The sequence below is a fragment of the Marmota monax genome, unplaced genomic scaffold, assembly GCF_021218885.2.
Source record: "Marmota monax isolate L192 unplaced genomic scaffold, Marmota_monax_Labrador192_F-V1.1 WCK01_AAM20220418_F8-fsc00067, whole genome shotgun sequence".
Lineage (NCBI taxonomy): Eukaryota > Metazoa > Chordata > Mammalia > Rodentia > Sciuridae > Marmota > Marmota monax.
The window spans coordinates 8,131,660-8,143,982 of record NW_026695065.1 but is presented as its reverse complement, the minus strand read 5'-3'; the positions used below and the strand labels follow the sequence as shown (position 1 = coordinate 8,143,982).

The 12,323-nt window shown below is 32.4% G+C and overlaps 1 protein-coding gene across 11 annotated transcripts in view; it reads right to left on the bottom strand.

The window, feature by feature from the left end:
- The window catches only part of Diaph2 (diaphanous related formin 2), an 867,887-nt gene that overhangs the window by 447,645 nt on the left and 407,919 nt on the right, over positions 1–12,323 (bottom strand). For all 11 annotated transcript variants that reach the window (XM_046427818.2, XM_046427819.2, XM_046427820.2 and 8 more), the window contains one exon: positions 2,921–3,022. In XM_046427818.2, the coding sequence (XP_046283774.1) occupies positions 2,921–3,022 (102 nt within the window). The remainder of the gene's footprint in view (positions 1–2,920; positions 3,023–12,323) is intronic.

The following is a 12,323-nucleotide window of genomic DNA, read 5'->3' as shown; positions in this document are numbered from 1 at the left end:
TCCTAAAGGTATCCTCAGTTAAGGTATTTGGGTATATTCACACCAAAATAATTTAACTTTTTATGTTTTAGCATGATTTTTACTTTTATAGCTCAGTTGCGTACTTTTATTTTCTTTTGTTTGTTTCTTTGGTAGCAGTGGTTGAACCCAGGGATTCTTAACTACTGAGCCACATTTACAGCGCTTTTATGTATTTTATTTAGAGACAGGGTCTCACTGAGTTGCTTAGAGCCTGGCTAAGTTGCTGAGGCTGGCTTTGATCTCACTATCTTCCTGTCTCAGCCTCCAAAGCCTCTGGGATTAAAGGCATGAACCACCTTGCCCAGCCCACATACTTGTCTTTAATAATTGCCCTTTAATAATTGTCCTATAGTTCAATTCAATAAACATCATTTAGTTATGCAAGATACTGTTCTGAACACTGCAATGCATACATACATGCTTAAACGACTAAAGTATATAATTAATTAAAAAATATTTTCCTGGGGCTGGGGTTGTGGCTTGGTGGTAGAGCACTTGCCTAGCATGTGCGAGGCACTGTGTTCAATCCTCAGTACCACATAAGAATAAATAAAATAAATAAATATCTATCAACAACTAAAATTTTTTTAAAGAGAGAGAGAGAATTTTTTTTATTTATTTTATTTTATTTTATTTTTTTAGATTTTGGTGGACGCAACATCTTTATTTTTAATTTTTTTTAATGTGGTGCTGAGGATCGAACCCAGTGCCCCCTACATTCCAGGCAAGCGTGCTACCGCTTGACCACATTCCCAGCCCAAACAACTAAAAAAATTTTAAAAATATTTTCCTAACAATGCATTTACCTAAATTTTATTTGGCAAATTCTGTTTTATATGTTCTTAGGTAATTTACATAGTATAACTGTTTTGTAATTGCCTTGATATTTTCCTCCAGAGACATGTAACTAAGTATAGTGAGAGTAAATAAGAGGACTAGGTGAATTCATGTACACACAGACTGAGAATTATTTAGGGTTATGTGCATAAACAAGAAATCTCTTCCATTTTCTATTTTGCCTTTAGTTCAGAAGGTATATTGCTTTTTATGTCCCAAACTTCATTTCCTGAGTGGTACCAAGGATATTCCTCTTGAAGGACTTGCTTGGCAAACTAATACATCTTCTAAGATAAACTGCATTCAAAGAAAAAAATGGCTTCAGAGAAATTGCGTAGTGTACCTACTGTAAAACTCATAACCATCATGACACAGTGGAAATCTCACATGGTGTATAGCCCTGCTTCAATTACAATATGAATCTGAGAAGCTCAGGTTTCAAGTGTGGCCTTTGGTTTAGAAAATTTTATTACTTAACATTGTGCTAAAATGCTGCAATTTTTTTTTTAATTTTTTATTGTTGGCTGTTCAAAACATTACATAGTTCTTGATATATCATATTTCACAATTTGATTCAAGTGGGTTATGAGCTCCCATTTTTACCCCATATACAGATTGCAGAATCACATCAGTTACACATCCATTGATTTACATATTGCCATACTAGTGTCTGTTGTATTCTGCTGCCTTTCCTATCCTCTACTATCCCCCCTCCCCTCCCCTCCCCTCCCCTCCCCTCCCCTCCCCTCCCCTCCCCTCCCCTCTTGGGGACAAACGAATGTCAGTAGAGGGAGCAGAAATGCTGCAATTTAATAAATAATATTTAGCTGATTCAGTTGACTAATTTTCCTAACTCAAAAGTTAGTGAAATATATTCTTCAGGTAACTTTTTATGCTCTTGTTGATCTCAAATGTCTATGTCTGATTTTCTTTTAAGGGATTTGACAAAAAAAAAAAAAAAAAACATTTAAATCAGTAGGGAATGACATGTATTAGAATTAAATTACTCTAAATATCGGCAGGCAGTTATTCCACATGTTCAAATGGAATATGCAGAGCCTCATCTTTCATATATTGATTTTAAACAAGATATTGAAATTGCAAAGTTTCAAATATACAACTATTAAAAAACCTTATAAAATATTTTGGATGAAGCAACAGTATTTGACTATCAGGCCAAATGGCGATTTAAAAATGTTTACTATGCAGACAGAAAATGTTCAGGGAGTCTGAGAAAACCTAGCATTCATAATGGAACTGTTTCATTCACATGACAAACAAATTTGTATTGAATATCTAAGTAAAATATACCTTTTGAACTCCAATAAATGAAGTAAATCATGATGTCCTCTTCCCTACCTTTTTTGAAAAAAAATTGCCAACTATTTGAATAGCAGAATTTGGGAATACTTAAAATATATTAACTACATTCTATAGTACATATCTTATACCTAGTCATCTTTGGAAGCACTTAAGAGAAGGGGGAATAAAGAAAATTGATTAATTCCAATAGTATCAACCATATGAGGTATATTTGTAAGATATTGGTCTCACCTGAAACAGCATATTTAGAGCTTTCAATCAATTAATGACACTCTAGAAAATCTGAAAATACCCATGCTTTTTCTGACATAATATATACCATGGAAAAGTCTCTAGTATTTAGCTAGTTATCCAGTTATTATCCTTGCATTGAAGACTAGGTTTGGGGGAGGCAAATTCTAACATGGAGATCTGAATGGAAGAAAAAATAGCCAATACAATATTGCATTTTGTATTTTACATATAGTAATACAACTTAATTTCAATTTAATTTAATAGAGAGGATCTCGTGAGATATCGTAAGGTATTTTGTGAATATAAAAATTAACTTGGTTACTTTTTAATACCATGAAAAATATTAGAGGTAAATAAGGATTTTTTCCTGACAGTCAATATTATATGTAATTATGTAGTTACAAAGTCAGAAAAAAAATCAACATCGGAAATATCTCTCTTTTCACTGTTTCTGACAAGTGTTACCTCCCAGTTGAGTTTTGAGGCCTTTCTACTCAATACATACCACAACTCCAAATTGCTCAGGCTCACAGAGGTCATCATATTCATTCTTAAGCTGTGCTAATTCACTGAGTACCTTCTGCTCAGGAAGATGTTTTACAAGGTTCTAAAAAGAAATGGAAGCAAAAAATTAATGTTTTATGACTAGGATCTTTAAGCATGCAGAAACAATTCTAAAAGTGATAAACTAGTAAATTTCTGGTTGCAGCTGTTATTGCATGGATACACACTCCCTTCCTATCTCCTACAGAATGTAACTTAAAAATAAACTAAATTAAGTATATACAATGTACAAATTTGATTGATTTCTATGCATTATAGTACATAAATGTCAAATAAAAAGTGTATGTAAGAATAAATGGCTTTCAAAAAATGACTAAGCTTCTGGGCCTTAAATACAGATCATAATTTTTAAACTCTGATTTCCTGTCATGATGATCTAAACTGGAAATTGCAAACATTATGTAGTATTAGCTTGTGTATAGTAATACTAAAAAACAAAATATCAACTCTACTATTCATTTCTCAAAATTTGGAACCACCTTCCATCTTATAAAGCACACTTGGCCTGTTCAAAAATTGCCTATTATTTACAATATCTATGTTTAAGTACGTTAGGGATTCTTATTATAATGGAGAATCCAGCAAAAGTAATGAAATATGAGGCATACCCAAGTGTGAGGCCAGTTATAGAATGAGAGGATGTGTCCCTCCAAAATTCATATGTTGAAATCTATACCTCAAGGTGCACTGGCCCATGCCTGCAATCCCAGCAGCTTGAGAGACTGAGGCAAGAGGATTAGTGATGCACTAAGCAACTTAGAGAGACTCTGTTTCTAAATAAAATATATAAAAGGTCTGGGGATGGGGCTCAGTGGTTAAGTGCCTCTGGGTTTTATCTCCATAACAAATAAATAAATGAGGAAAGAAATAAGGAAAGGAAAGGAAAATAAAAAGAAAGAATAGGAAGGGAACGGAAAGCTAGCTTGTTCTCTTTCCACCATTTAGGATACAATGACAACTAAGGAGTCTTCAATCCAGAAGATGGCCCTCTCCAGAACCCAACAATGATGGCACCCTGAACTTGGATTTCTAAGCTTCCAAAATAATGAGAAATAAATTTTGTTGTTTATAAGTCTATAATACTATGTTTGTTTTGTTTGTTTGTTTTTGGGGTGCTGGGGATTGAACCTAGGGCCTTGTACATGCAAGGCAAGCACTCTATGAACTGAGCTATATCCCTAGCCCTATAATACTATGTTATAAAAACCTGAACTATGCTTAATAATGCCAGAAAGAATCAACATTAATAAAGTCATCTCCACTCAGGCTATATTTAAATATAGTACTGTGTTTTGTTATTGTTGTTTGTTGCTTGCAGTGCTAGAGATTGAACCCAGGTCTCATTCATGCTAGGCAAGTATTCTGCCACTAATCCACATCCTCAACCCTATGGTACAGTTGTAATCATTACATTGTCTTGCAGTGAATATTTGTGGGGCTTGTATGGAATTTTCATGGACATATGAAAAAGAAGAAGCTCTCCAAGTAAAACAAGTATCTGGTAGAATAGATTAAATATGATCTATTTACTGGTATAAAAGGGAGTCATTTTACATAAAAAGATACAAAAAGGCCAAAAAAAAGAATAGAAAAAAAGATATTCATGTAAATTACAACCAAAAGAACTGAGGTTCCTACATTTTTGACACAAGACAGACTTTAAAAAAAAAAAGAAAATATAATGAGAGGCAAAGAAGGACATTACATATGGATAAAAAGGTTACTCCATCAAGAAAGTATGATGATTATAAGCCCATGCCCACCTAAGACTAGAGCTCCAAAATTGAAATAAAAATTGACAGACTGGATGGAAGAATTATAGCATTCTAAAATAATACAAAGAGAATTAAATACCCTACTTTCAATAGTGGATAGACTAACTAGAAAACAAAGTAATAAGGAGAGAGAAATTACATTACACTACACTACAAACCAATTAGAACAAACAGACATATACGAAACACTTCAACCAATAACAGTAGAATGTATAATCTTCTCAAGCACACATAAGAACATTCCTCAGGAAAAATCATATGTCAGGCCTCAAAGCAAGTACTAACAAATTTTAAAAAGACTAAAATTAAACAAAAGTATCTTTTGTGATCAAAATGGGAAGAACATAAAAAGAAATAACAAAAGAAAGTTGAAATTTTCTAATTATGCAGAAATTTATCAACACATTCTTAAACAACCAATGGGGCCAAAAAATCAGTACAATAGAAATGACAAAATCCTTTGAGATGAATGGAAAAAAAAGAACAACATGCCAAGCCTTATGAAATACAGTAAAAGTCATACTAAGAGGAAAAAATTACACTAGTAAATACTTAAATTAAGGAAGAAAAATCTTAAATCAATAAATTAACTTACATATTACATAACTAGAAAAGGAAAAACTAAATCTAAATCTAATAACAGGAAGAAAATAACAAAAATATCATACACCCCTGCAAGTGTGCTTTTTCTTCTCCCCATTTATTTTTCCCTTCTTCAACTCAACTGGCTTTCCATTAATCTCTGAGCCTGTAATGGTACCCATTATCTAACTTATGATACTCAAATTTTAAAATATTGTGCTTTTTGATTTAAAAGAGATACAGATATGGATAGAACGACAATATACATGTGTTAAAATGAAATCAAGAACATACATTATTTGTTTCATTAGTATGATTTTTGTCAAATAGAATGAAAATGTAAACAATTGCTAAAATATTATTTTCATTTTACTAGAATATTTGATGCATGAAAATTATTCAATTTTTAAAAATATTACTGTTAGTGGGATTTTGTACAGTATGTTATTATTAAAAAACAAAGACTGGTAACTTGAATAATTTTTACTATAGTGAAACTAAATTAGAAAGATTAAGAACATTATTATAATTATGAAATAATTCAATTCTCTATTTTGAAAACTTTCCTTCTCAATTGTAGGTTTAACTGTGCAAATAAGCAATACAGAATGAATTTAGCCTAAAACAGAATTTTAGCACAGAATGTGATTTTTTTTGTTGTTGTTATTTTATTTCACTTATTGCTATAGATAACCTGTTAAATCATCTTCCAAATGCAGGCTCTGCAGTAGGAGGTGACATATCTTTTCTTCTCTGTTCAGCTATATGAAATATTTAACACTTTCATTGGGCCTGGGTATATTCTGACTCTGGATAATAGTTTATTTGAAAGGCATAGACTTTTAGAACGTCCATTGCTTAGTATTTTCTATTTGAAAATGACAATTAGAATCAAATTCACTATCAAATTTATAAATTTATCACAGATTCAGATTACTATTACAGAACATACTGCTTCAATGAGTCAGCTTCTATATTGTTCCATGTTGCAAGTGATCATCATAGCCAATGCTTAATGATACCTCATTTTTTTACATTACTTTGAAGACAAAAATGTAGTATAAAACTCGACAATATTTCATGCCTATAAATAATTGAATAGAAGAGGATAAAGATAAGAAGATACAGAGGAAAGAGAGATATAGCAGTATTCATTTGCCTCCACTCTCTTTCACCTACTCATCAAAAGTATATCAAGAGAAGAAAATGGAAAAAATGTAGTAGTGTAAGGCACAGCATGAGACTGATGTGTACAATCCTAGGAATAAGTCTGAAGTGTATTTGTGTGGTGAACTAAGGGGCCTCCTGGGAGAAAAATCTAAAGGAAGGGAAGCCAGTGGCAAGCAGAGTGCACCAAGAAGGCCTTCAATTTGCAAAGAGTTGAGGTGATTCTGAGTGCAACATATTTGTTTTCTAAATGTGTCTCCAGACCCAGCCTACTGACTCTCAAAATGGTCAAACTTCTGAGTGCTGTGGAAAAGAGAACTGTATAAAGAACACTACTTTGGTACCAATTTAATCAAGTACATTAAAAAAAGGAGAGGGGCTAAACTGTAGATCACTGGTAGATTATTTGCCTCATTGGTATAAGGCCTGGGCTTCATCCCCAGCACAGAAAAAAGAGAGAGAGAAAGAGAAGACAACAGATATATTTCCATACTTTCCCCCCCAAAACAGCCTTTTCATTTAGAAGGCTTCATAGTTGTGCCCCATGAGAAATTCTTTCCCTCTCCCCACACACAGTTGTCCCTAGGGGACGGGTCAAAACAGGAAACCAGAAGAATCACCTGAAGCTGCTACGTGGAAGCTGAAAAAAATTATATGGAGAATGTACAAGCTATTCCCTGAAGTCCCTACAGACATATAGTGTATTGGCTTTTGAAAAGAGTTAGGGTCCTGAAGTAGCAGTTAGGAGCAAGAGCAAGAACAGTGTAGGTAAACTGGTGTGAATCAGCTAGTGTTGTAAAATTCATATTATCTAAGTACTCTGTATTTTAAAAAATAAAAATAGCTTTTGAATTTCACATTTAATTGACATTACAACTACTTCTGATCTCAAAATAAATTGCAAAGGTGAGTTGATAGTTCAGACACCCTGAATACCTGCTGTAAGTGAAAAGCTATTCATAGTAGCAGAAGCTAGATATTATAAATTTTTAAATATAACAGATTCTGAAAAACTTCAAGTTGATAGGCAAATATCCTGTAAAATTTCAAGGCATAAGCCCTTCCATTTCTCCCTCCTCCTGCTCACTTGCAAAGCATCTTCCTCCCCGCCCCCCCAAAAAAAAAAAAAAAAAAAACTTCAGAATTGTGTTTAAAAGATCAATTCTGGGTCAGTATGAAAGTTTCATTCTAGAAAATGTCAATGAGTTGAAGTTCACGAAGAAAACAACAAAGGAGAAAACGGTAACTATGTCACCATATGAGCAGATTTTTCTTCATCTTTTATGCATGACAAATTCACTTTCTGATGACTGTCAGTTTTATCTGAAGGAAATTCTCCTTACAGACCATAGGCTTTTAACTACTTTTTACATTTCTGCTATTACTCTATAATGCTTCCAAAACTTTATTTCCTTTAAATGTTAATTGCACACTTAAAGGTTAGTTAAGTAAAAGTACTGAACCATAATGCCCTTTCCTTCTTGCCAAAACATAACCTTTCTCTTTTGTCTTATATATCATTAAGTCATTTTAGTAGTAGGATAGTATAGTTAGGTTCACTCTGATTAAGTCTATAATTTTCCACGTAAATGGAATGGAACGAATTTTTCTTTTTAAAAAATATCAGTACATTATTTTAGATAGATCAGTATTGTCTTAACTTATATTGATAAATATTTTTTTCTTAATCCAGGTAACAAATGTTTCCCCAAAGTCTTCTAAATCTCTCTATATTAACACACTTCTCTCCCATTTTTCTTGATCAGAAAACTCAATTCCTTAACTATTATAATTTATGATGTCATGTGTTCCAAGAATTTCTTATAATATATGGCTAAATATGAGCATATGTACATGTGCATTTAATGTTACTGAATTCTATTCATGTGTTCTCCTCTTCATTTAAGTTAAATATTAAACACTTTGATGTCAGAGCTTGGTTCTAAGCTAAGTTTTTGTTTTATCCATCCATTCAATTGATATATACTGGGTGTCTATTATGTGATTTTTCACCACATTAGCCACTAGAAATTCTGCTCTCAGTAAGATCACAGGTCCAAAAAGACCATGTATGTCCTGTTTACACTGTGAAAACACAATCAACATACCAGAGACAGTACTATATATTCCATTTACTCTAAATGATATTGCCCTTCAAGTGGTGATGGTAAAATTATCTCATTCGATCCAAAATTCCTAATAGTTCTGTCATTCCTAAAGTCTAAGAGTCAACATATTAAAGTATATTAAAATGCTTATTAACTGGCTTAAGGCATTCAGAGGAGGTTTTTCTAATCCTCTCCTTGGAACCACTACTTCCAAAAATCATTACTTGATAATGTCCCAGTTAGGAAAAGTTTTCTTAAATGATTTGAAATTCTGAGACCAAACATTCAGATTATACTCAAGTCCCCTGCTCCCTCAGAATCAATATCATCTCAGTGTCAATGAGACTAAATAAACATCACTAGCCCTGACCACTTTTAATCATTATCAAGTTCCATGTTTCTAATTGACATTCTCACCCAGATGTCCCACCATCAACTCAAATGAAATCCATCTAAAGGAGGATTATTTCTTCCTGTGATACCACATTCCCACTCCTTACAGCTCCTCCAAATGGTTGCATTCTTCCAGTAGAACTGACCTCCTCTCTATCTTCTAAGATTTTTAACCAGCAATTACTTTTCTGGCACAAATTCTGATAATTCATCCCAGAAAAACCTCTTTCAGGTTCAACCATTCCTTTACATTCCACAGCCAAAAATCTGGAATTCCCACATGGTATCTAAACATTTCCTAAATTAAGTTCAATTAAATTCTTCAAAGTGTTCTAGCTCTATTATAGATGACAGATACACAACTCCTAAATTTTAAAAGGAAAAAAAGTTTAACTGTGTTGTATATAAAAATTCAACTCTTGCTATGTCATGATCCCCTTGGCAGCAGAAACATGTTGCTTTCCAAAATAACTTAAGAAATTTTCAATTAATCAAAAGGTAAGTAAAAGAAGTATTCATGAATCCTAATTTTCTTTTTATTTTTGTCTATGTCACAGTTTGTACTCTAAAATAAAAATTATAAACCATAATATATTTAAAAGGTGATTTAAGCATTGAATAAATAACATATAGAATAACTCATTAGGATGACTAAAAGGCATAGGAGGTGTGGACAATCATGTTTAAATAAAACATATTCTTCCTATGTATAATGTAGATGGCATTCATGTTATTGATATTCTTTTATAAATTAAGTACATTTCATTTACTTTAAATTACCATATTTCAAATGAAACATAATGTATATTTTCATTATAACTGGTCAAATTGATAAGCTCAGATACACAATAGATTTTCAATAGACAAAATAGGATGACAGGTGTACAATATTCAGTTCATGCAGCATTCTACTTTCATTAGCTACACCGTATCATGGACAGGGAAAACTACCACAAAGCAACACAAGGATTCATTACAATAAAGCATTACATTTTGTTGCTTCTAAAGCTGACACCTACCCCAATGGTCAAGATTTCTATCTAGGGCAACTGTAGAATTTGAAGGTAATTAACAGATGTATGTCCTGAAATAAGAATGGTGCAATGTACTCTCTGTAGCCTACCCAGAAGGACAATTTGAAAATTTCACTAAGGTATACTCTATCATTTCATGTTTAGATGTCAATGTTTATTCTTCATGATTTTGGTTTGAGCATGTGAAACTACATAATTCTATTCAGACTATGAAAATTAGCACATTACCAGAATGACCACAGTGAAATGAAACATGGTACATTGGAAAGCTATCACTTTTATGTAGGTCATAAGACAAAAATATTTCTCTGTCAGGGAAAACAAATCACCCAAACCTGAGTTGTGTCCACATTTGAATCATTATAAAATCAAGGGAGTACTTTCAATTAAATCAAAAGATTTTTAATAAAACCACCAAACATGACAACTGTTTTTGAAGTATTTATTTTCCTACTTTCCATTAGATACTACTTAGAGATGCCTGCATCAAAAACAAAAGTATTCAGTAATCCCTTCAATTAAATAAATATGAATCAAAATGAAGCATCCAAAATATCCTGAACATTTTGACAAACCAGATATGTATATCTAGCTGACACTTTTTAAAAAATATTTTATTTTTTATTTGTAGTTGGACACAATACCTTTATTTTATTTATTTATTTTTATATGGTGCTGAGGATTGAACCCAGGGCCTCACATGTGCTAGGTGAGCGCTCTACCGCTGAGCCACAACCCCAGCCCTTTTTTTTTCTTTTAAACTAAGCAGAAACAACATTTGACAAGTTGTCAAACAACATTTGACAACATTTGACAAGAACTTAAGCTACACTTACCTGAACAGAGTGGTACTTTAAACAGTACATAATATGTCTCCTAATTTCCAAATTAAAATGTCATAGAGATACACTGAAAAAGACTTCTGCTTATAGCAACATAGCTGAGGAGTTACCAAGGAACCATCAATTTGCAGAACACCTAAAATACTAGATAAAAGTCTTTAAAAATATCTTTAGATGCAAAGCTAAACTGGCTAGAAATTAAGAAAACATTCTCATTACCAAACTTCACAACTCTAAAAGGGAAAAAGAAGAAAGCACAGAGACATAACCAAACACTGAAGGCCAAGACTGCACTAGAAACATCTAACAATCTCCAATGGTTTAGCAATTTTATCTCTAATGGGGCTCAAACAGAGGATAGTACACAAAGCCTAAAGCTTTCATAAGATGAGAGGGTAAATAAAGATCCTTACCTACTAGAACCCTAAAAGTAATATCTCAAGGGAAGGGTATACCTAGGAGGAAAAAAGAAAAAACAAAGCCTATTTGCAGAGGAAAAGACTAAAGAATCTTATTTGTCTTTGAGTCTGGGATGGATGGTAAGGAAATTCTTTACCAAAAACTTGTATCTACAACATAGCCCCCATGCATATTTTGGCCCAGAATATAAACTACTGAGTTGTCAAAAAGTAAGCTGAGAATTTAAACTTAAGGTTTTGGTAGTACCTCTAGAAACCTGGCAATAATTTACACAAATGTCTAAGAATGAAAGTACCTTAACTTCCAGGTTCAAAGTTTTTTTTTCACAGATAAAGATTTAGTTTTCAAACCAAAAATGTAGATAACACAGGAAGAAGCAAAAAACATTAGTAAGCGTCAGCAAAAATAAATACCACAATAAAATCTATAAAAACATAAGATATAACATTAGAAAAACAAAGAATCTCTAGATATAAAAATTACAATAAATAATACTAGAACTTCTTTATAAGGGATTAATTACAAGATTTGGGAAAAGACTTTGTGAACTGGAATATAAGCCTGAAAAATAATGTACTGGAGTACAGTATACACAGATAAAATATGAAAGATAATTAAAAAAAATAATGACAACATTTAAAATAAACTCTAATATTAGAGCTACAGAAAGCAAAAACAGTAGGAGAAAAACAATATTCTAAATGATAATACCAGAAATTTTTTTAGAACTAAAGGAACAGAGCAATTTTTAAATTCAGGAACTCATAGACTCAGGATAAACAAATGATAAATAAAAGAAATCCATAAAGAAACAGAAACATCACAATGAAACTAGAACACCAAAGGCAAATCAAGTACTCTGACAGCACTGTTATTGTTGTCATTGGAACTTGACAAGCTGATTCTAAAATTTAATTCTAAAATTTATGTGGCTGGTTGGAGAGCGAGTACCAGTCACAACAACCCTGAAGAATAACTACAATAGGGGCTGACTTGCCCTATCACGTATCAAATCACATTATG